Source organism: Suncus etruscus, chromosome 17 (genome assembly GCF_024139225.1).
Source record: "Suncus etruscus isolate mSunEtr1 chromosome 17, mSunEtr1.pri.cur, whole genome shotgun sequence".
Lineage (NCBI taxonomy): Eukaryota > Metazoa > Chordata > Mammalia > Eulipotyphla > Soricidae > Suncus > Suncus etruscus.
In genome coordinates this window covers 44,146,758-44,171,587 of record NC_064864.1, presented here as the reverse complement: position 1 = coordinate 44,171,587, position 24,830 = coordinate 44,146,758, and the positions used below count along the sequence as shown (strand labels likewise).

General features: G+C 49.0%; 1 protein-coding gene across 1 annotated transcript in view; it reads left to right on the top strand.

Moving 5' to 3' along the window:
* The window catches only part of SEC31B (SEC31 homolog B, COPII coat complex component), a 32,294-nt gene that overhangs the window by 714 nt on the left and 6,750 nt on the right, over nucleotides 1-24,830 (top strand). Inside the window, 18 exon segments of the mRNA XM_049764383.1 lie at nucleotides 3,003-3,122; nucleotides 3,473-3,596; nucleotides 10,532-10,727; nucleotides 10,901-10,996; nucleotides 13,015-13,158; nucleotides 13,418-13,560; nucleotides 15,163-15,262; nucleotides 15,375-15,536; nucleotides 16,129-16,263; nucleotides 18,686-18,916; nucleotides 20,703-20,777; nucleotides 21,200-21,298; nucleotides 21,658-21,757; nucleotides 22,178-22,356; nucleotides 22,776-22,902; nucleotides 23,329-23,474; nucleotides 24,035-24,208; nucleotides 24,621-24,782. Of these exon segments, the coding sequence (XP_049620340.1) occupies nucleotides 3,038-3,122; nucleotides 3,473-3,596; nucleotides 10,532-10,727; nucleotides 10,901-10,996; nucleotides 13,015-13,158; nucleotides 13,418-13,560; nucleotides 15,163-15,262; nucleotides 15,375-15,536; nucleotides 16,129-16,263; nucleotides 18,686-18,916; nucleotides 20,703-20,777; nucleotides 21,200-21,298; nucleotides 21,658-21,757; nucleotides 22,178-22,356; nucleotides 22,776-22,902; nucleotides 23,329-23,474; nucleotides 24,035-24,208; nucleotides 24,621-24,782 (2,478 nt within the window). The 5' untranslated portion in view covers nucleotides 3,003-3,037.

Here is a 24,830-nt window from a genome sequence, read left to right as displayed (position 1 = left end):
CCCGAAAGCCCTTGCAGGGAGCTGGCACCTGACCCCTGACCTGGGCTCCGCGCAGGTTGGTGTGCCCCACCTCTCTGGGACCCCTAAGACTCGGGTGTCATGCATCCCCCCAAGGTGTTCTCTGCTCCAGCTGTCCCTTTGGGAACCCCCTGACGCTCACCCCAGAAGGGGCTCTCCCCCACTCCCGTCCACCCCACTCACCCACTCACCCCCGCGTCCTCCCTGGCCCGGACCCGGACCCTAGTGGCTGCGTGCTGCGGGGCGGGGAGGTCCCGGCCTTGCTGTCCCCGCACGTTGCGCTCCGGGGACAACCCTGGAGCTGCGGTGCTGGGCGCCCCGAGGGACGCGCGGTCAAGGGCAGCGCGCGCCGCCCATTCGGCCCGGGTCGTCTCCGCCCGGTTCTCCCAGCCGCGCTGCGGCCGGGTCCCACCCCGGGGAGCCGGGCTTGCCATCGGAGGCCTCATCTGCCCTGCCCCAGCGTGCAGACCGTCCAGGATTAGAAACTCTTGGTGCGGCTCTGTTTAGACGAGGCCAGGGGCGCCCTGCGGGGCCTTGCAGTGTCCCGGGCTCACTTCCAGCCTGGCTAGTTTTCTCTCCGAACTGCGGGGTGGATAGCAGTTTGCTTCTCCGCAGCCCGGGGAGAGAGAGGGTCAGAGACGCTCCAGCTCTTCTTACCTTTTTTTTTTTTTTTTTTTTTTTTTTTTTGGTTTTTGGGCCACACCCCGTGACGTTCAGGGGTTACTCCTGGCTATGCGCTCAGAAATCGCTCCTGGCTTGGGGGACCATATGGGACGCCGGGGGATCGAACCCAGGTCCGTCTTGGGTCAGCCGCGTGCCAGGCAAAGGCCCTACCGCTGAGCCATCGCTCCTTATTTTTTTGTGATCCAAGAGCTCCCAACCCCATGCGCCCTCGCCCCCAGGAACGCGAAGATGACCGTGGCCAGCAGGTGGCACTCACTGGTCACTGTGGCGTGTGGCTGCCGCTTATGTGCTGGAGAGATCTTTATAGCTGGCCTCACCTCAGGGCTCCACCGGAATTGTTGGAAGCTTCGGGGGCCTTACACGTTTTGCACTCTGGAAAGTACATTCAAGATTAAGTAATAGTAGTATCTCCTGTTTTTTTGTTGGACGAGGCCCACCTGTATGCATTCAGCAGGACCCAATGCGTCCTATGCTTCCTCTAGTGCTACTTTAAACAACAACAACCCAACAACTTTTCTTTCTGTTTTTGTTGGCTTTTAGATTAACCGTGAGTGCTAAAGGGCTGTCCCTGGCTCTGTGCTCAAGAGTCACTCCTGGAGGGGCTTCCATGAACCACAAACCTTTTCTAAAATCTGCATGACAAGCACTTTAACCTTTGTACTAACTCTTCAGGCCATCCAATGACTTTCTTGCTATTTTGCTGGCCTGTTGGGATTGGCCCTGCAGTATGTGGTAGAACTGAGTGGGAAAAAGCTGTTAAAATTTCTCTGGTAGGGAGAGAGCTCAAAGGGCTGGAACCATATTGGGGTTTGTTTTTACTTTGGGGCCATACCCAGCAGTGCTGGGAGGCCTTACTCCTGGCTCTGCTCTCATAGCTGGTTCTGGGAACTATATTGGGTGCAGAGATTGGACCCAGGTTGGCTTGCCTGCGTGCAAGGCAAACACAGTACCCACTGTATTATCATCTGGCTCCTAGAGCCATGTGTGACCTCCCTCTGTACTCTGCCTGGCACTTAGCACTCCCTCTACCCACCCCTACCCAAGAAATAAAAAAGGGTTGTCTGCATGCATGCAATGATATTATTGATTACTTAGTATGTACAGTCAGTTTTTCTGCTGTCTGTGGCATGTGACTAAAGCAGATTTAGTTTCTAAGTCTTGTAGAGTTTGCATGAAGAGATCAAACAGGAAATGTAGTTACATAATCTTAAGAATAAAAGCCTTGGGTGGGATGTCTCACGTCTAGGAAGGTGAGAAAATGAGTCAGAAAGATGGGAGACAAAGTCCCTTCTGCTGAGAAGAGAAATAAGAATATCAGGCTAGAAAACCATTTATAAAATAAGGTGAGAACAGGCCAGCAAATGACCAATGGCTGATGGCAGCTAGAGTAGTGTGAAGAGGGGAGAGAGGAGTAAGGGATAAATAAAAGTGATTGACTGTAGCCCTTTAACATTCCATAACAAGAGGTTTGAAATTTATTCTGAGGATAATAGAAGTCATTGAAATATTTTTCAATATTTCGCCACACATGGTGGTGGGCTGTAGCACAGGGTAGGGAATGTACTAGACATGCACTCTGCCTCAGCTTTCTCCAACCCTATTGGAATATTTGAAGCAAATAGAATAACCAAGAGCCTCACCCCCCCCCCCTTTTCTTTTAACATTGGCTCTTGCTGTTACATACTGACTTGGGTAGTAGTTTGAATAGCAAAGAGAGGATCAGTCAGGTTATTAAGTCCCAATGGGAGATGGTAGAATCCACCTGTGGGGGGAGTCATGTTGGAGAAAAGTAAATTATAATATACTGTAGCCAGAACTGAAGAAGGCAAAACTCAGGTTGCGCTTCCAGTTTCTGTGTTGAGCCATTGTGTGGATTGTGGAACCATTTATTGACATGAACAGAGGTGAGCAGAAGAGATGGTAGAATAGATAATTCATTTAGATTAAGCTTTAGGTGCCTTTGCTATAGGCAAGTGGAGCAATTCTATTTGGAGTTGTATATCGTAACTTTGAGCACAAAGAGATTTGTCAACTTGGGAATCACTTGCAACTAGCAGATGATTCACTATAAAGTCAAGTGAATGGGCAAAATCACTAAGATAATTTTGTTTGATAGTTTTAATCTGACAGCAAATGCAGTTGAGTATCTTTCATTAGATTTCAGTAATTGACCAAATAAATTGTCTCAGCAGATCTGAAGATGGTCTGTGTTGCCTTTGAAAAGTTCATCCAGTGGTAAAAAGAGAGAATTAGGATCTGTGTCCAAGGGTTCCCTTGAACTACCTGGCTTCTGTTTTCAGTGGGCTGTGGGCATATTGTCTTCTGCCACCACAAGATGACCATGAAGCTGAAGGAACTGAAGCAGCCGGCTGTCCAAGCATGGAGCCCAGCCAGCCAATATCCTGCGTATCTGGCCACAGGTACAGTGTAGTTGTGGATTAGGACGCACAGAAAACAGGTCAGAGGGGAGCCAAATACCTAGAATGCTGTGCTGTGCTTAAGAGACAGCTTTTATGTCCCAGAAAGTGGGTTTAGCAAGGGAAAATGTGGTGTTTGTGTCCTTCCTCCCCCTCCCCTTCCCCTGCACCAAGGGGGCAACCTTGAATATGGCACAGATTTAATCACTTCATGCTTTTTTGCTTTCTTTGGGAAAAGGTGTGTTACTTTTTGTGTCATCACCCCCACTTGTGCTACCCCCTAACCATTTATGCCCCAATTCTCTGCATGTTCTTTTGTTCATATACTTCTTCTTGACTTTTCTTATGCCTAGGAACATCTGCCCAGCAGCTAGATGCCTCCTTTAGCACAAATGGCACCTTGGAGATCTTTGAAGTTGATTTCAGGGACCCTTCTTTGGACTTGAAATGCAAGGGAGTCCTTTCTGTCTCCAGCAGGTACCATGTCTGAACCACTGATGAGTTTTCTTGTGGGAAGGACTGCTTCTAGGAGTCTTGAGGTGACAAAGGGGAGAATCTTCTCTAAGTTAGAAAGAAGCTAACTTTGGCTATGTTTTGCAAAAGGATTTGATTACCCCCCCCACGCCCACTTCTGTGGCAGTGGCAGCCCGCAGCAGTGTCAGGCTGGGATAGTACAGTGGGTAGGGCACTTGTCTTGCATGGGGACAAAACCATATCCCAAATATCTTCCCTTAAGCATTTCCAGGAGTGATTTTTGAATGTAGAACTAGGGGTAATCCCTAAGCACTGCCAGGTGTGGCCCAAAACTAATCAGGCCATGCAAAGTCTCCTGCAATGACAGCACCCAAAGTCCTTTTGTCTCTATCTGAACGCAGATGTTTTGCTTCTTCCTCTTTTGGCTCCTGTAAAGAAAACAGCCTTGGGACTGGAGCATAATACAGTGGGGAGGGATTTGCCTTGTACTCAGTTGACTTGGGTTCAATGACTGGGACTCCATATGATCCTCCTAAGGGCCTGCAGGAATAATCCCTGAGTGAAGAGCCTGGAATAGGCCCTGAGCACCACTGAGTGTGCTCCCTCTTTCCCCACACACAAATAAAGAAAAAAAGAAAACAGCCTGAACAATATTTTCCTTTTCTGACAATAGAGGAGAGTGCATGGTCCTCTCATCGCTGTCAGGCTGGGATCGGCTCCCCTGCGTTTCCTGGTTCTAGTCGGCTTCTTGCCACTGGGTACTGGTGTGTGTGCCAAGCATTGTGCTAGGAGTTCTGCCTATTGAGTTTATGCTTCAAAGGGAGCCTGGGCCATGAATACCATTATACCCCTCTTTTTTTTTTTTTTTTGTGGTTTTTGGGTCACACCCGGCAGTGCTCAGGGGTTATTCCTGGCTCCAGGCTCAGAAATTGCTCCTGGCAGGCACGGGAGGACCATATATGGGACGCCGGGATTCGAACCGATGACCTCCTGCATGAGAGGCAAACGCCTTACCTCCATGCTATCTCTCCGGCCCCTCTTTTTTTTTTTTTTATTCAGGGAAAAGACCCCAAAATCAGAATTTAAGTCTCATTGTCTTATTCCAGAACCTGTCTTCTTTCCATTATTCAACTGTTCTTATATAAGATTTTGTATGTAAGGGGCTTATTTTCAAAATCAATTGCCTCCAAAGTTTTGTATTATAGTTATGTGTATCATATAGAGATCTATATATTCTCTGCTTTTTGCTTTTCTGCTTTTTAGTTTTTGCGTGTTCAGTTTTGGTCTGGGGGCCACACTGGCAATGTTTAGGGCTTTCTCCTGGCTATGTGCTTAGATATCACTTTTGGTGTTGCTCAGGGGACCATATGTAGTACCAGGGATTGAACCCAGATCAGCCGCATGCAAATCAAGAGTCTTAAACCCTGTACTATCTCCCTGACCCTGCTCTTCTGCTTTTCTTTTTGATATCATCTGCAAAGTGTCTTGGAAAACACAGTTGGATTAGGTTGCATCATAGACTGCCAGACTCATAAGACTATGTACCTCTGGGTTTGCTCTGGATTTAGTCTCTAATTTCCTTCCTTATATGTAAAAGAGATTGTGATGACTTTTTTTGCTTTTATTTTTGGCCCACACCTGGAGGTGCTCAGGGGCCATTCCTGGCTCTGTACTCAGTAATTACTCCTAGCAGTTCTTGGCAACCATATGGGATGCCAAGGGGTTGAATCCAATTGGCCCCATATGGGGCAAACACCCTACCACTGTACTTTGTCTCTGGCTCCACTGTAGATGACTTCTAAGAACCTACCTAGTTCCGAATTTAGGCCTTTCTACTCTCTTTCTTTATTTCTAGGCTGGTCTCACTTCCTTTTTCCTTAAAATTCATACTCATCTCATTACTAAATAAACATATAGTCAACAACTCCCTGTTCCTTCAGCTGCCTTTGCACTAGTCACATGCCTGAACCAGGGCTGAACTTAGTCTCAGTGCCTTAGAGGGATAGCTGTTGAGACATACCCACCTGAAAATGAAACGTCCTGAAATACCAGGAAGGGTGCAGATAAGGAACAGCCGCAGGTTATAACTAGACTGACAAGAGTGTAGAGAAAAATGCCTCCTGGTACAATCATGATCAATCTGGATTAGCAAGTGCACCGAAGCAAGCGCTGTTTGGTTTGTAAGATGAATTTCACTTAAGAAGAAAGGTTTCTGAGGGGAAATACATTATTTATGTTTTTCATTGACTTTCGAACTGAGGGCTTGGCTGCTGGGAGTGAATGATGGACGAGTCCAAAGTGCAATTTCCTTTCCCTCAGCCAAGGTTTTAACTCTCCTAGGTTCCAGTCCTAGGCAAACTCTTTCAGGACCCCTGCTGAACACTGTGCTCTCTCATTGCGTGCCCATCTAAGAGAGACAGCTGTGTCCTCAGTTTTCCTAAGGCAAAGTTTTCCTTGCCTTCTCTATAAGGCACCAAGATCACAGAACAGGGGCTGGAGTGATAACACAGCAGTAAGGCGTTTACCTTGCACATGGCTGACCCAGGACGGACATGGGTTCAATTCCTGGTATCTCATATGGTCCTCTAAGCCTGCCAGGAGCAATTTCTGAGTGCAGAGCTAGGAGTAACCCCTAAGCACTGCTGGATGTGACCCAAAAACAACAACAACAACAACAACAAAAAAGATCACAGAGCAGACCGATCATGGGCTTTGAGCTCATCTGGATTCCAATCCCAACTCTCCCATTTGTTTTCCTCTCTGCCACAACCTTGAACTTCGCTGGCTCTGTTTTCTCTGCTGTAGGCCTGTGTTCCCTAGAAGGCTCAAAGTAGATGGGGGCAAGGCAGGCACTCAGAAGAAACTGCGCTCTTGTCCCTACATTCTCCAATTTAAAATATTTCCTTTACCGCTTGGTTCAACTTAAGACATTTTGATTTCTGGAGCTGGATTTTTGGCCTGAATTCGGACTATAGTTAACTAACATGAGATGGAGGTGAGTTTCCAAAAGGAAGCTGGCTAAGAAAATACAGTAGGAGCCTGAAACAGAGACGCATTGTCGTGGAAGAGGGTTTGTACAACACACCCAGGTGTGACCTCTGGCTGGGGATGCAGCTCATGACCAGCTCAAGGTTTTGATCTCACACAGAGATCACTCTTTTTTTTTTTTTCTGCTGCAGTTTGTCCTTTCTGCCACAGGCATAGCCATGAGCTAACTGATAATCAGGCTGATTCAGTCTTTGTGCTGCTGATCTGCTTCTCTTACTTTTTTTTGTTTTGTTTTGTTTTTTATTTTTTGATTCTTAGGTCACACCTGGTGGCACTACTCCTGGCTCTGAGCTTAGAAATTACTTCTGGCAGGCTGAGAGAATCTTGTGAGATGTTGGGGCTCGAACCCTGGGTCTGCCACGTGCAAGGCAAATGCCCTACCTACTGTGTGATCACTTCGGCTCCTACTTTTCTTACTTTCGAGGCTGGCATGTAGTCTTATGAACCTCCTGTGATTCTCAACCCTGTCTCTTGGTTAGAAACACCTACAGGCTCTTGTCAAAATGTTGCTTCTTCGGAGGCCGGAGAGATAGCAATGAGGTGGGGCATTTGCCTTGCATGCAGAAGGATGATGGTTTGAATCCTGGCATCCAGGTCCCCCGAGCCTGCCAGGAGTGATTTCTGAGCGTGGAGCCAGGAGTAACCCTTGAGCACTGCCAGGTGTGACCGAAAAACCAAAATCAAAACAAAAAAACTTGCTTCTGAAGGCCTGTCCCTGGGATTCTGCTGGGGTGGGGGGAGCTAGAGTTATCTTGACTCCAACAACCCTTCTGTGATTTCTATAAACTCATGGTTGTCATCATCCTGGAGAGAGATTTCATCCTAGCTCATGTTTTGAAGTTTTTTTTTTTTACCTTCTACAGAGAGTCTCCCTATTCTTTGGCTTTCTTTTAGGGGTGTGTGTTTTGGTGCACATCCAGCGCTATACGAGGGTTACTTCATAGTTACCCTCAGTTCTCCCAGTTCTGTTTTGGGATTGAGGGGGGAACTCCCAACAGTGCTTTGGAACAATGCAATGATAGGGATTGAATGATAATCTGCAACTTGCAAGGCAAGAGCCTTAACTCACTTAACCCAGAGCCTTAACTGTATTCTCTCTCTCTCTCTCTCTCTCTCTCTCTCTCTCTCTCTCTCTCTCTCTCTCTCTCTCTCTCTCTCTCTCTCCATTCTCTCTCCATATATATGTATATATATTCTTCTTTTTAAATAATTTTGCTCCAATACAAAAAGATAGATAGTACAGGAGTTATGGTGTTCATAAACCTAGTTCAAAGCCCCCAAGCACTACACAGCACCCTCGAACACTATCTCCAAAGACCCACCAAAGAGAAAATAAAATTGTTCCTATTGTTAGATCTTTTTCTTAAAACAAACCAACCCTATTTAAAAATATTTAAACAAGGGCCGGGTAGGTGGCGCTGGAGGTAAGGTGTCTGCCTTGCAAGCACTAGCCAAGGAAGGACCACGGTTCGATCCCCCGGCGTCCCATATGGTCCCCCCAAGCCAGGGGCGATTTCTGAGCACATAGCCAGGAGTAACCCCTGAGCGTCAAATGGGTGTGGCCCCCCCCAAAAAAAACCAAAAAAAAATATTTAAACAAAGGTTAAGGACAGCTCACTCAATTTTCACTTAGGTTCGTTATTCTCTAGCATCCTGTTTGTCTATAAACTCTCTACTCTACCCACAGCGCCACCCCTTGTTTCCTGTCTCTTTCCAGACAAGATGGACACTGTGAACCTGATGGACCTGAGTGAGCAGGTCCCTGTTCCTGCATGGCATGTGCTAGATGCTCCCAATTTCCCAGTTGCCCTCTACCCTAGCCCCTTTCCACACCAGTGTCGCCTCCTCTGATACAGTGGTTGGTGGCAGGGATGTGCTTTCTTCCTGCTGACAAAGATCTCATTGTATATCCTGACTTTGTTAGTGTGGCCTTTCTATTTTTTTATTTTTTATTTTTTGGTTTTTGGGTCACACCTGGCAAGTGCTCAGGGGTTACTCCTGGCTCTATGCTCAGAAATCGCTCCTGGCAGGCTCTGGAAACCATATGGGATGCCAGGATTTGAACCATCATCCTTCTGCATGCAAGGCAAACACCCTACCTCCATGCTATCTCTCCAGCCCCAGTGAGGCCTTTTTTGATGGAACTGGCCCATCCAGCATTCCAGACCATTTGGTGGCACCTCCCATCCCCCAAGGTCTCAGGGACATTACTTTGGTCTGTATGTCATGTCCTTCTACTAGTTTTCCACTGTCCAGACAAGCCTCTGTCCAGTTTGGCTGCTTTGGACTTGCCATTTGCTCAGACAGAATCCTCTGACAACATGGGAGCTTCTTGTTACCTTGTGAAATGCAAATGGAACACACTGTCTTTCTTTGCAAATTCTATACATGCGTGTGCTTGTGGTTTCTTCTCAAGTATTATACTTAACTAAGTTAAATCGTTCTTTAGGTTTTACATCGGCACTGTGATTTCCAATGCTGTTAGTAGGAAGGTTTCAGGCTTCTAGTGCTCCTAGAATGCAATCTTTTGCCTTCTTAGGATCAACACCATCTTTGAGAACAAAGCCTCTTTGACAGCCGCTTTTCAGCCAGGACTGCCTCAGCTGGATGCTGACCTGGCCTGAACTCTGGTTTAGCTCTTCTCACAGGTTGCTTCTGCTCTAACCACTGGTCAGACTGGTTTCTGTCCAGTCACCCCACTGAGTGCTTTGCTTAATGCCCTCTGGGTGGGATCTTGTGACATCACTCACTGTGAAATCAGGCATCTTTGCCAGGTTGTGATAATGTCCTTGGCTTGCAGCTCTGAAGTAGAAGACAGACAACTTTTGAGGCCCAGGGGTTTAAGGGGACTTTCCCTTGGGGCTCTGCAGAGCATCCAAGTTCCCTGCAGGAGTTCCACTTTTCTCTGGTATGAGACACTGATTAGACCTCACTCACTGTGTCCCTGAGAAGCCCACGAAGCTTGTTTGTTCTCAGCCACTGATCCTATGTGGCATCTCTGGGGCAGCAGCTAGGTGGAGAGGCATAGAGGGCCTTTCGAGGCTTTTCTCACTGCCAGTCTGAGAGGGAAGGAGAGACAACAGTTCTTAGTCTAGGGAACCCCACTTAAGTCAGGTGGGGAAGGATTTGAATCTTCCTCTAAAAAAAAACATTTTAGAGCTGGAGCCATAGTGCAGTGCGTAGGGGCGCTTGCCTTGCATGCTGCCAGCTCAGGTCTGATCTCCGGCATCTTACCTGGTCCCCTGAGCCCCAGCAGGAATGATTTCTTCGCATTAAACCAGGAATAATCCCTGACCATTGCTGGGTGTGACCCAAAAACCAAACAAAAAGTATCCCTAGTGCAGAGAGACAGTACAGGGGCAAGTCACTTGCTTTGTATAGTCCATCCAGGTTTGATCTCTGACAGGATATATTAGTTTCCTGAGCAGCACCTATTATCACTCTGGATCAAAGTTAGAAAACTCCCATGAGCATTGCTAGGTGTGAGCTAGCAACACCACACCCCTGCCCCAGAGCATCCCTGCACAGTTCTGAATAAGTTCCAGCATAATATGGATGTGGTTTTTTCCTATAAAAAGGGCAGTACCAGGGGCTGGAGAGATAGCATGGAGGTAAAGCATTTGCCTTGCATGCAGAAGGACGGTGGCTTGAATTCCGGTATCCCATATGGTCCCCTGTGTCTGTCAGGAGCGATTTCTGAGCGTGGAGCCAGGAGTTATTCCTGACGGGTGTGACCCCCCAAAAAATGCAATAAAAAAGGGCAGTACCAGTTTAAACTTCTGTTTGTGGCTGGGCACTGGCTAGGTGATGGCAGAGGCTGGCTGAGATGCACCTTCTGTTGGAAGTTGTTGACCAGAGTTGATGCTGATGCCAGTTCCTCCTCTTTGTAGGTTTCACAAGCTGATCTGGGGGAGCTTTGGCAATGGGCTTCTAGAAGGCTCCGGGGCTATTGCAGGCGGTGGGGACAATGGAACGATTACAGTATACAGCGTGACCCACATCCTGTCTACTGGGAAGGAACCTGTGATTGCCCAAACTCAGAAGCACACGGGGGCTGTCAGAGCCCTCGACTTTAACCCTTTCCAGGTACTGCCTTTCATCTGGTCACATATGGCCAAACCAGGGCGCCACGGGTCTGAAAAGATGTATTCTAGAGCCTTCCCAGATGGTGAGAGGGGAGGTTTGCCGGCCCCGGTGTGTGGTGTGTGTCTCCCCCCCACCCCCCATTTGCATGTTTCCAAAACCTGTTCCTTGCACAGGCCAACCTCCTGGCCTCAGGGGCCAGCGATTCTGAAATCTTCATTTGGGATTTGAATAATCTGAGCACGCCAATGACCCCTGGATCAAAGTCACAGGTGAGGAGCTCCTGAAGCCAACTACTTCTTGACAATCACCCTTTCCCTCCCCCACCATGCAACCGCAATTTCCCCAAGGAAGAGCTGGAATTCTGGAGGCAACCCAAGAACAGTTGATTACAGATTTGGCCACTGGAGGGCACTAAAGCTCTACAGACCAAAACTCCTAGGCCGCTCATGGAAGGGGGAAATGGATAGGGAGGCAAGGGGGTGGGGGTCAGAAACTAGCCTAGAAATTCTAGAAGGAAAATGTGGAGCGTAAGAGGTTGGAGTAGAAGACTTTGAAGAACACACTATAGATCTCAGTGCGTGTTGTATAGTGTAGCATTAGACGGGCTGAGTGTGGCCTTAGGCTTTGGTTGAGAGGAACAAAGATACCCTGTGTCCTCTGGACTGTTCTTGTCTTTGGATCCCCATGTGCTGGGGGCAGACGGTGTACCTTCCAGCTCACTGTACCACTTTGTACCAATCTGTTAATGGGCCCATCATTTTGCTCCCTGGATTTTCTGCTTTACCCTTGCAGGATTGGGAAGTAAGTTCAACAGGACTTGGAGCTTCTTATACCCTAAAAGCAGTAGTACCAGCTGTAAGGCGTTTGCCTTAGACGCAGAAGGACGGTGATTCGAATCCTGGCATCAAGCCTACCAGGAGCGATTTCTGAGCGTAGAGACAGGAATGTCCCCTGAGCGCTGCCGGGTGTGACCCAAAAAAAAAAAAAAAAAAAGCAGTAGCACCTTTTCTTTCTGCCTCTTTCTCTCAGAGGTCTTTGTCCTTCCCTCCTTTGCCTACCTTCTGCTCTCTGTCATAGAGAACTGCTTTTTATTGGGGTGGGTCTGAGGGGGCCTCCCAAGCAATGATGAGGGGGTCATGGGGCCACTCCCAACAATACTTGGCTTGGCTATGCAGGCTGGATGGTTCATGGCTCAGGACTTACTCCTGACTCTGCATTCTGGGGTCACTCCTGGTTCTGTTCTCTGGATTAACTCCTGGCTCTGTGCTCTGGGATCACTCCTTGTGGGACTTGGTGGACCATATGTGGTGCCAAGGACTAAACTTGTATTGGCTCTGTATCTGCTTTACTATCACTCTGATCCTGTTTCTTTTTTTTGGCTTTTGGGCCACACCCAGCGTTGCTCAGGGGTTACTCCTGGCTGTCTGCTCAGAAATAGCTCCTGGCAGGCATGGGGGACCATGTGGGACACCGGGATTCGAACCAACCACCTTAGGTCCTGGGTTGGCTGCTTGCAAGACAAACACCGCTGTGCTATCTCTCCGGCCACTCTGACCCTGTTTCTAATTCTTTTATTTTTGTTCACCCACCTGGTGATGCTCAGGGGTTACTCCTGACTCTGCACTCAGTAATTACTCCTGGTAGTGCTCATATGAGATGTCAGGTGGAATTGAATACAGGTTGACGATGTGCAAGGCACGTAGCCTAAGTGTTATACAATTGCTCAAGTCTCTTTCAAATTCATGATTGTCCTCTCTGGAGCATGTAGGTGTCAGAATAAAACCCAGGTGTGTTTGCTGTACCCTCTGTGTCCACATTAGAATTCTTGAGGAATCTCTAGGGAAAACTCCACATTCAGCAACTTGAGGTAGGATTTAGGAAGCCCACAGACTTCTTGGAGGTGGCTGGTAGTAATGAAACAGCAAGTGCCAGGACCAAACTAAAGGATATTGCGGTGGGTAAGGAGTTTGCTTTGAACACAGCTCACCCAGGCTCGATCTCTAATATTCCACATGGTATCTCCCGCCACCTCCTGGCTTAGCACTACCAGGAGTGATTCCTGAGTTCAGAGCCAGGAATAACTCCTGACCATTGTCGGGTGTGGACCAAAAACAAACAAGAAAAGCAGCAGATGTCTCTTGGTCCAGGAGGTGACAAGTTGTCCTATATACATTACACACACACACACACACACACACACACACACACACACACACACACACACACAGAGTCATCATCATCATCATCATCATCATCATCATCATCATCATCATCATCCTGCCTTTAGCAGCCTCCAGAAGACATCAAGGCCCTTTCTTGGAACCGGCAAGTGCAGCACATTCTGTCTTCAGCTCACCCCAGTGGCAAGGCAGTGGTGTGGGACCTCAGGAAGAACGAACCTATCATCCAAGTTAGCGCCCACAGCAGCAGGGTGAGTGTGGGGCAGGATCCCTGCTCCTTGCTGAGTTCTCCACATGGGTCTACTAGCTGGGACTTCTGCCCCATGTTGCCCCAGATCCTTCCTTTGATAAAGATCACTTGGGAAGTCACACAGAACCCAGGGTGCAGCTTTGATGCAACCTTCCTTATTCCTAGCCCTAACTGGTGCTTCTCACCCAGAAGGGGCCCCAGATCCACCTACCATGTGGGTCCAAGCTTCATGTTCCTCAGGGGGCTCTGCTTTGCCCCAGATGCACTGCTCAGGCCTGGCCTGGCACCCGGACATCGCCACCCAGTTGGTGCTGTGCTCGGAAGAAGATGCACTCCCTGTGATCCAGCTGTGGGACCTGCGCTTTGCCTCTTCCCCGATGAAGGTTTTGGAGAGCCACAGCAGGTAGCAGTCTAGACCCATCCACGCTGGCAGAGGAGGGTGAAGGGGCAATGCAGACTGGCTTTGCTCCCAGCCTCTCTGACTCTAGCTTAAGGGGCTCTGCTCCACCCAGATGCCTTGCAGATAGGCCTGGGAGAAGCTCTGTCTGCCCCAGGTGCCGGAAGGCAGGGATGGGTACCAGAAAACGTGGGCCTTGTGTGAACCCAGGATGGTCCTTTGATAGTGCGAGGTGCCCTTTGATGGCTGATGGTGTTATCTCCCTCAAGACTTCACCCTAATTAGCTTGTCTGGGGATCAGCCAACTCTGCCTGGCTTACAGAGCTGCGTCCCAGCCCCCAGTCTGTGCGGCGGGGGGGGGGGGGTATCTTTTACCTGTATGCTATCTTGGGTTTTTGTTTGTTTAGTTTTTCCCTTTTCCCTCTCTTTTTTTGATTTATAGTTTGCAATCTATGCTATGGAACTCCTGTATCTATATTTTTATTTTTACATTTTATAGAACTTCCAGGATATAATTAAATTCCTCTCTAATAGTCTAGACCAGCACCAAAGTTCTAGTGCCCCAAATCATCAAAATGCCCCTCTTCCCTTTCCTATCTCCCACCCCACTTTCCTCTGCAATATAACAGTTTTTACCAAGTCTAGGAGTTTTATTGTTGTTTTGCCAGTTTATTTACTTTATTTATTTGCTTTTGGGGCCCAAACCCAACTACAAACATTTGTGTAACCATGGTGCTTAAATCATTATTGTCAAAAGAAGAAAAAAGAAATTTATATCCTGCTAGCTCCTGGCAATGTTTAGGACTTACTCCTGGCTCTGTTCTCAGGAATCACTCCTGGTGGTGCTCATGGGACCATATGAGGTGTTGGGGATGGAACTTGGTCAACTGTGTGCAAAGCAAGTGCTCTATCCACTGCACATCGCTCCTGACTCTGCTTTATTTATATCATACATCTGAGAGAGATAACCTAGTCATTATCTTTCACTACCTGACTTATTTCACTTGACATAGTCAGCACAGGCACTTAGAAACTATTTTGTCTCTAAAGGCACATTCACTTGCATTTTTTTGTTTGTTTGGTTTGTTTGGGGTCACACCTGAAGGGATACAGGAGCTATATGGCTCAGTGCTTGAGGGTCACTCCTGGAGGTATTGAGGATGGAACTTTGGCCTCCTGATGCAGAGCCTGTGGTCCAGCTCGCTAAACCATCCCCCTGCCACAATGTCCCTATTTTCAATGGCAGAGTAGAATTTCTGGGTACCCAGGCCCTATTTTCTTTGTCAAGTCAGCTGCTGAGTCCTTCAGGGATTTTGAGAGTTTAATTCTCACTGGCCTCCTGAGCTGGAAGTAGCCACAGTCATGGGACTGATTCAGGGTCCCTACTCTGAGTGGGGTGAAGCAGCCAGTTGAAGGGCTGGTGCACTGTCTCTCATATGTGGCTTGAATTTGGCTGCAGGGCTGCTGGAAGTTCCTCAGCTTTCCAAATTCTCATTGCCTCATTTGTCAAATTGAACCAGGCTGGTCAATTTACAGAGATGTGATTTTCCTAGTATCTCTGGAGCACTGACACTCTACAAGCATTCATTGTTCTCTCCATCATTTCAGGGGGATCTTGTCTGTGTCATGGAATCAGGCTGATGCCGAGCTGCTGCTGAGTAGTGCCAAGGACAGCCAGATCCTGTGCTGGGACCTGGGGAGTGGTGATGTAGGTTGGCCCTTTGATAGTGTACTGGCTGGAGGAGTGCTAGAGAAGCCCAGCTGCCCTCAGCTGTGTTCCCCAGACTTGTGGTCTCCTACTGGTGGTTCTCTTCCACTAGGTGGTTTGTCAGCTGCCCACCCCAAGCAGCTGGTGCTTTGACGTGCAGTGGTGCCCTCGGGACCCTTCAGTGTTCTCTGGTACCTCCTTCGATGGCTGGATCACTCTCTACTCTGTGATGGGTAGGAGCTGGGAAGTTCAGCAGATGAGACAAGCAGACAAGGTTTGCTGGGCTCGGTGGAGAGTGCTGGAGGGCAGAAGCTATCTTTACAAGGTGGGGGTTTGGAAGAAGGGGGAGGAGGCCAGGGTCCAGAAGGGTTGCCCTTGTTCCAGTGCCCCTCTGCTGGGAGGCTGCACTTTCTACCACACTGCAAACAAAACCTTCATCTTGATTCTTTTGTGGGTTTTTTTTTGGGGGGGGTGAACAACTGGTGGTGCTCAGGGGTTACTCCTGGCTCTGTGCTCAGAATCACTCCTGGCAGACTCAAGAGACCATATGGGATGCTGGGGATAGAACCTGGGTCAACCGCATGCAAGGCAAACACCCTACCCACTGTGCTATTGTTTTGGCCCTCAATTCTTCTCTTTGGATGGTACTGCAGTGTCTCAGGTCTGCTGGGACAGATGATTTGGAAGGATGAGCTGCCATCCCTCTGTTTCTCTCATAGGTCCATTTTGTTCCACTTCATTGTAGACATACCCAGTTCTGTGCCCATGCCCTGAAGTGTGGGCTGGAGTGGGCATCACAAGGATTCTTCCTGTAGGGTCTAGTGAGCCATGATTCAGGTGCTAACACAGGTGACCTGTGTACCCAGATCTCCTGGTCCTTCAGCAAAGGCTAGTCTCTTCCCCCACTGCAGGTGCCAGAGCAGCTGGCCCAGGCCTCACTGATCCCTCCCCTGAAGAAACCACCCAAGTGGATGAGAAGACCAGCAGGGGTCTCATTTGCTGTAAGTATGTGTGTGTGTGTGTGTGTGTGTGTGTGTGTGTATACAGGTGTTTCATTTGCTCTTTGTGTGTGTAGGTATTTTATTTGTGTAAATGTGTGTGCATGCAGGAGTTTCATATGCTCTATGTGTGTATAAAGGTGGTTTACATTCTCTGTGTGTATGTGCATATGTGAAGCGAGCTCATTTGCTGTGTGTCTGGTCTGTATGAGTTTGATTTGCTTTGGGACTTTATGCGGATCATTCATTTATTCTAAGTATGTGTAAGGTGGTTTATAAATAAATAAAAAAAAAACAACTTAAGGCCACATGTCCAGAGACTCCTCCAACCTCTATGGGTTTTGTCCTTCTCTGTGTGTCCTTTCTGTGTGGGTTCCAGAGGCTCCTTTCTGCTCCATCTGCCAGGCCCTTCCCTGCAACTTTTCTCTAGGGCATCCCTGCCAGGTCCCTCTTAAATACCATCTAGTTGGTGCCACCCATCAGATTCCACCTCAGTTCTTTAATCCCCAGATCGGAACTCCTGGAAATGGTACATTGTAACTATGCTACTTATATCCAGTTTGGAGGCCTTCAATTATAGACCCCGAGAGGGCAGAGACTGGGTTCTTAATCTTTAATCCCTAAAGCAGTAAGTACTTTTCAAACTTTAAACATAAATACAAACCACCTGAGTCTTTGATTCAGGTTCAAATTCTGGGTCATTTGGTTTGGGCAGAGCCAAAGAGGCCACTGTTTTTGCTGATCAGAGAAGCAGCGTGGTCCTGAGGCGCCAGCATAAGGTTTTAAATACAAGTTTGAATTTAAATATTGATGCAAGATTGGAGAGATAACACAGTGGGTAGTGTACTTGCCTTGCACATGGATGACCTAGGTTCAATCCTTGGCACTCCTTGGCCCCCAAGCCCACCAGGAATGATCCCTGAACACAGAGCCAGGAGCCCTTAGCACCACCATGTATGTCTCAAAAAATAAAAAGCAAAACCAAAAATAATAGAAACATTAAAATGAAGCATCCTGGGGCCGGAGAGATAGCATGGAGGAGGTAGGGAATTTGCCTTTCATGCAGAAGGACGGTGGTTCGAATCCCAGCATCCCATATGGTCCCACGAGCCTGCTGGGGGCGATTTCTGAGCATAGAGCCAGGAGTAATCCCTGAGTGCTGCCGGGTGTGACCCAAAAACAAAACAAAAAAAAAAAATGAAGCATCCTTTTTGTTGTTGGAGGGACCATATCCAGCGGTGCTGAGGGTTTGCCTCATGGCATGATCCTCAGGACCCAATGCAATGTTGGAGATTAAACCTGAGTACAAAGCATGTGCTCCAGTCCTCAGAGTCATCTCCTGACTTCTCAAAAGCAGAACCTCTTAATTTCAGAGCTAACAATTTTGCCAGGGAGCCAATACACTTAACAGGCAGTGGAATAAAGAATTCTGCAGTACAGAGCTGGGGGGTTAGGTCAGTGACAGCACACTTCCCTTGCATGTTTGAACTTGGGATTTGAGAGCTGGTCTCTATGACACAGGGAAATGGTACCCCCCTCCCCTTCCTGTCACCTTACTCTAGTGAATCTGGCACTTTGTCAAACTGTCAAGTTCCAGACACATCAGGAGGGTTTATTCAGAAGAATTTAGGGCTTTGGGAGTTGAGAATCTAAAATGGGAGAGTTCTCAGGAATGGGGCTCCTAAGAGAAGTAAGTGTGAGAAGTTTAGGTAGGGAGTGGAGGGTCAGCCTTGGCTGTGCTTGAATAACTGGGAGAACTTTCTAGAAGTCCAGCCACCTGGGTGCCCTCTCCAGAGAGTCAGGCTTTATTGCTTGGAGTGGCCTAGTGTTCTGGGGAGCACTGAGAGTGGGGGACTCAGTGCTCAGCCACAGCCAGCTGAAGCAGCTCTAGATGAAGGAATCTGTGCAAGTTCTGCTGTGGGTGGGTGCTCTAGGGGTGGCAACAGCTAGTCTGGCTTTGTCTTGTGAGGATTTTGGACTGGGGTGGTCTGTGGGGTATAAGCGACAATCGAAGCTCCTGGGCACTCACCCATGGAAGGCAGCAACTAAGGCTTTAGCTGGGGGAGGGTGACTAGTGGGCAGTATGGCCTGCCAGGCTGAGTTGAGAGATCCAGGCTGAGGCCAAGCATGGACGAGAAAGTGGGGTGTGTGAAGATTGTGGTATGACCACAGGTTAGGTCCTGGTTAGAGGAGAATGGAGGTGCTCAGGGCTGTCCAGGAAGGAACGGTGCTACCCTAACAGGTGAGGCTGCCGAGAAGGTAGATGAGGAGGAAAATTTCCCCACTGAGATTCTCAGGTTGGCCCATCTGGAGCTTCTCCCTCTGACTTCCTCTTTAGCTATTGACTGGGAACTCCCAGAATCTTGACTTGGGGTTGACATCTGCTTTGCAGGTATGATCTTGACCCTTCTTATTTTCTCTCCAGTTTGGAGGGAAGCTGGTTACTTTTGGCCTTCCTAACAACTCTGGTCCTCAGAGAAGGCAGCCTTGCCCCCGCCTCGTCTTCATCAGCCAAGTCACCACTGAGACAGAGTTTCTACAGCGAGCAGCGGAGCTGCGCCAGGCGCTGGGGGCCGAGACCCTCTCGAGTTTCTGTCAGAACAAGATCCAGCAGGCTCCAGGGCATAGTGAGAAGCTGCTCTGGCAGTTTCTGAAGGTAGGAAGCCTCATGGCAGTCAGCCCCTGGGGCCTCCTCAGAGTCAGGCCCCCAGTTCTGTCACCCTCAGAGGTGTTCAAGCACACTGGAGCCTCTTAGGTTTAGGTTTCTGCCTCTATGTGATACCTGCTCTGTGACCACAGATCTTTACCTTTACCCAGAGGCCCAGAGACCCTTTGCTGTGAGGGAAGCAGAAACATAGGTGTCGTTTGTGCTTTTGGCTACTAATACTGATATCCCAGATGCTTTGCCAAAACCAAGGTGAAGTCTCTTATAGGCCATCACAGAGGGCAGGAGAAGGACTGGCTAAAAGGGGGTGTCCATGTCCTGAGAAGCATTTAAGTCTGTATTAAGCAGCCCAAAGTCACTTATTGTGGTGGACTCAGCTCACCCCCTGAGGACTCTGGAATCCTTTAGGTCCAGCTGCCCTTCATTTCACAGAAACTTTGACCCTGGGCAAAAGGAGAGAGACAAGCTGGGCCCAGCAGAGGGAAAATGCAACCCTGAGAGGAGAGAGCTGAAGGCAGAAAGGGTATTATTACCTGGCTGAACAGGCAGTGAAAGGGTCTCTTGAGTTTGGGTGTGTGGAGAGGTGTATAGAATAAAATAGCTATCTTTAGGGACCCAAAAGAGTTGGAATCATTGGATTCAGAATTTATAAAGTAGATATTAGCAATCTGAGAAAGCCCATTGGCTACAGAGTGAAACTAGGAAAAGATGTAGTTGAGACAAAAGGAAAAAATGCAGGTTTGGCTCTAGCAGGATAACAGCATAGCTCCAGAAATGGTATATGGTAAAGAGATGGAAGGATTAAGGGGGTCAGCATAAGTCCCCTCTCTACTCTGCCTTGGCAAAGGAGGGGAGGAGGTGGCTGGTAGAAAAGCCATCCCATGTGTTGTTCTTTATGTAAGAGTCCTGAAGGCGGAGCTGGGTGGACCTGTCAAGGGAAAAGCAGGGAAGGAGAAAGATACTTGGCAGATTTCATAGAATGGTGGGAGAAGTGAAGGCCCATTGCTGCAAGATCAGGTTGGAGCTTCTGGGGGCCTCAGCACCCAGCACTTGGGTGTAGAGAGTGACTTCACGCACTGTTCCTGTGTAGCCCCTTCCAAGGATCTTCTTGCCCAGATATTTACAACTAGAAGGTGTCTGCAGACTTGTTTTTGGCTTCCTCAGAAGGGGATAGGGAGGAACTCAAACTTCAGAGGCACCATTGCCACAGTTCTTTTTTTTTTTTTTTTTTTTTGGTTTTTGGGTCACACCTGGCGGTGCTCAGGGGCTACTCCTGGATGTCTGCTCAGAAATAGCTCCTGGCAAGCACGGGGGACCATATGAGACACCGGGATTCAAACCAACCACCTTTGGTCCTGGATCGACTGCTTGCAAGGCAAATGCCGCTGTGCTATCTCTCTGGGCCCTTGCCATAGTTCTTATGTGGAGTCCATGCAGCAGATTAGAATCTGTCTTGTCTTCAGTTCCCTTGGACTTGTTTTGATGGTTGAGGGACATTAGTAGATGGTTGGTTTAGAAATCTCAGGCCAATCTCAGGTTGGCTTAGAAATCTCCCAGAGCCCATTTCTCTTCTCCTGCAGAAGCAAAAAGAGGTCTTGTTCACACTGTACCTACTGCACAACACAAACTGAATTTGCAGCATAAAGTGGGAGAAATGAACAGGGCACTAGTGATAGAACAAAAAGTGCTGTTGAGGACTAATACTCCAGCATGGAGTCCCATGGAAGACCACTTGCATTCATTGGATGAAAGATACCTGTGTTCTGTGGTTCCTTAGGTGGCCTTAGAGAAAGACTCCAGAGTGAAATTCTTAAAGCTCTTAGGACACAGTAAGGAGGAGCTGCAGGACAAGGTAAGCCACTTTCCCACTGGAAACACATACAGTGTAGAGAAGGGGCTCTTGCCAGCTGAGAGGGTTTTCAAGGGGGCAGAACCAAAGTGTAGCAGGAAGAGCACTGGCTTTGCATGTGACTGATCCAGGTTTGATCTCATCACCCCATATGGTCCCCTGTCAGGAATGATCCTTGAGCACAGAGCCTGAACATCATATGGTGTGCCCCCCTGACCCCTCTCCAAAAATCAAAACAAGAAAGGGTTGCAGAAAACCTCCTAGGACATATTTATGCTTCCCTGTGGTTTTCCTTCTGGAGTGAAACTTGATGCTGAGAGAATAGCTAGTCTGAGTGAGTCCAGTTGGTGTAGTGCAGAAGTGGGACAAAGGTGTCAGATCTCCTGAGTTCTGTCCGAGTGGTCCTCAGAGGGCTCTCCCGGCAGGTGGCCATGTGGCTGAAGAAGGACTTGCAGCCTGAAGAGAGCACTGCACCCAAGGGGGACACACCCACGATCACCGAGCAACGACTCTTCTGCAGCCAGGTGCAATGTCAGGGTGCACTCGGTGTCCACTGCTCCAGCCCCTCCTTTGCTTTGCTCCCAGTCTTCCAATCTCTCACAGCACAGCTTCTGTGAGGTCTTCACGCCTCTCACTGACTGAGTCTTGGACACAGTGAGCTGTGGAGTCTAAGCATCAGGGCTAGGAGTTCAGCTGTCTTGTCTTTAACCAGGGCAAGGCACCTTTTCAGACCTTCCCTGATTATTCACTTAGATGGATCCATTATGGGCCATGTAGTAACACTTCCCTCGAACCTGTTCCCCCTTTAGGCCTGCTCCTCTTTTGAGCCTTCTCTGTCTCAGGATGCATTTCCAAGTCACCACCTCTGTCTTTCCTCATGCAGACCCCCAGACAGACTTCTGAGAAAGCCACTGCCTCCTCCGCCTTCTTTGATGAGCTGCTCCCCCAGAATCTGGGTCCCTGGGAGATCCCAGTCACTGAAGGTATCTGAGTGAGAGAAAACATAACTACTCTTGGTGGATTAGAAAATGTGGGTGCTCTGTCCCTGCCTCTGCCTCCTGCTCCTCTGCCTAGCTGTGGGAGAGCCCTGCAGGGCTCTGCTTGCCCATTGCCTGTAGCCATACAGATTTGACTCAACTCTGCTTTCCTCTTACTGAAAGGACTGTGGCTGTCCTGGCTCAGTGGTGTGTATCATACCTGTGATCCCACCATAAGTCTTTCTCAACTTAGAGAATGACCACTAGCCTGAGCACCCCAAGATAGCCCTGCTATGCTTTGCTACCAAGGAATGGAACTTGGGAGTAGCAATGGGTCTCAGGAGGGAGTGTAATAGAGATGGAAGAGCCTCAGGCAGGAAAAATGGGAAGTTGGAGCCCTGCTCACACTCAGGACTTTCCCCGCAGATGCTGACGGGCTTTTGAGCCGGGCGCTCCTGCTGGGAGAGCTGGAAGCAGCTGTGGAGCTGTGTCTGCAGGAAGAGAACTTCACAGAGGCCATCCTGCTGGCCCAGGTTGGGGGTGCAGACCTCTTAAAGCGAACCCAGAAGCGCTACTTGGCCAAGAGGAAATCAAAAATCTCCCCGGTAGGGCCAGGAACATAATACAAAGGTTAAGGTACTTGTCTTGCACATTAGTGTTCCCAGTTCGATCCCCAGTACTACACATGGTTCCTGCCCCCTCTTCCCACACCTCCAGCATTAACAGGGCTCATGGCCCCTGATTTCCATTGGATGTGACCCCAATATGACAACATTTCCTTGGTAACCACCCTGTTGAGAGAGGAAGAAGGGGGTGGGGGTCTTGCCAGGTGGAAGCACTGCCTTGATTTAGAAGTTCTGCCTGTGCCCCCACTGTTTTCTCCCCTTTTACCACTCTGCTTCCCTCTTGGCCCTGAGTCTGGTCTCAGGGAGGTTTGGGCAGGGCTGGCCTTCCTGGTTCCACTGGTGCAGGATCTGCAGAGAGTGGGACAGAGAGCCGACAGCCCTCCCCTCTCTCTACCCAGCTTCTAGCCTGTGTCGTGCAAAAGAACTGGGAGGCCTTGGTGGGTGCCTGCAGCCTGAAGAATTGGAGGGAGGCGCTGGCCATGCTTCTGACTTACTCAGTGCCAGAGAGACTCCCTGAACTCTGTGGTAGGTGACCTCTACAGTGCAAAGGCAGATGACACCAGTGTGAACAGTCACCACACTGAGGGATGGGCCTGAGCCTGGGGCTAAGGGTAGGCCATGTTATCAGGGCCTTGTGCCTTGTCTTTATCGAAGGTCACTTTCACCTGGAATTTTTTTTCCCCCACACCTGGCTGTACTCAGGGATTACTTCTGTCACCAAGCTCAGGAATCACTCCTGGCAGCGTCTAGTAACCATTTGGGTTGGCATGTGCAAGACAAACTGTCTTATGGGCCCTGGGTTTTTACTTGTTGCATATTGGTACAAAAACTTGGCCCTTCACCATAAGTCTCAGTGGGACTTTAAAACTGTCCATAACTAATGACTGCCACATTTCCACCCAGGAGGAGCTTTGAGGGAATAGGGCCTTAGAGATGTTTCCCTCTCTGCAGACATGCTGGGCACTCGCCTGGAGCAGGAGGGAAACGGGGCACTGGCTGCTGAAGCCAGGCTCTGTTACGTGTGCTCCGGGAACGTGGAACGGCTGGTGGAGTGCTGGGCAAAAGGCCACCAGGCTCCATCCCCCATGGCTCTCCAGGTATCTCCTGCTCTGCAGGACTCCAGCCCTTGCAAGAGGCTAGAGGTAGGACCATGCAGGGACATAAAGGCAGGAGAGGATGAGCAAGAGAGACCAGCCTCCTTGTCCAGGATCTTCTCTCAGAGGCCTGTTGGCACTTCTTTCTCTCTGCTTCAGCCAGAGGCGATGGTGTGGCGCCCATTTGCACCCTTCTAATCCACTCTGGTGGTGGCTCTCCAGACTCTGCATGTGATATAATTGTCAGCTTGTCTCTTAGATCAAGAAAGGGTGGTGTGTGTGACAGACTCACAGAAGAGCAGAAACACACATGAAGCCATGGGAGAGTCTGACATCTCTGCCACTTGAGCAGAAAGGGTCAAGGAGATATAAGGCAGGTTCTAGAGTGTCAGATTCTAAGGCCATAATGGACCCAGGCAAACCCCATCCTAACACATGGGATGAGGCCCAGCAGCCCCTCCCTACAACTGCCTCCTCAAAGCTCTTATACTGGGACAAACAGATCTCCTGTCTGGAAAAGCAGGAGGTGCTTTCCCAGAACTGACTGTTCTGCCTGTATGCAGGACCTGATGGAGAAGGTGATGGTCCTTCACAGGAGACTCGAGCTACTGTGGGGACCAGAACAAGTGAGCCTGGGCCCTGCTGCAACCTCCAGGATCATCCAGTATGCCAGCTTTCTGGCAGGCCAAGGCAGCTTGGCTGCTGCCCTAAGCTATCTCCCCAGAGACTGTGCTCAGGTGAGTGGGGCCTCATGGAGGGAGTAAATCATCACGTCTAGTCATCTCAAACTTGCATGTTCCAGACACTGTGTAAATAATACTCCAGAGATATATGTAATCTAGTTCCTCCAGCAGTGGGGAGGGGATTCTGCATTCATGACGCATAGTCTTAATAGCCTGGGAACTCTTCAGGGCTCTGGGGAAGAAGCTGGCTTTGATCAGTAAAACCTAAAACAGTGGCTCTGCTTTTAAGAAGTAGCTTCCTCGAAGATCTGGGGTGCTGTAGGCAGAAGGAACAGCAAAGAGGGAGGATTGGTAGGAATTAGAGACTGGAGTTTGAATGTTCCCTAGGGGCAGGCTTCTAAGAGAGGATTTCTGCTTGCGACTTCATTTTACTTAACATGGCTTCTCGTTGTTGTGACTTTTCTAGCCACCTGCCTTGCAGCTGAAAGATCGGCTGTTTCATGCCCAGGGTTCTGATGTTTTGGGCCAACAGGCTTCCCCTTTCCCCTTCCCCCGAGTTGTTGTGGGAACTCCCCCTCACCCTAAAAATACAGCATCTTACACATCGGGCTTCCAGCTTTCTCACCAGGTAAGATTGCCTATTCATTCGTTTGGTTTACCCTGTGTCTGCCAGTGC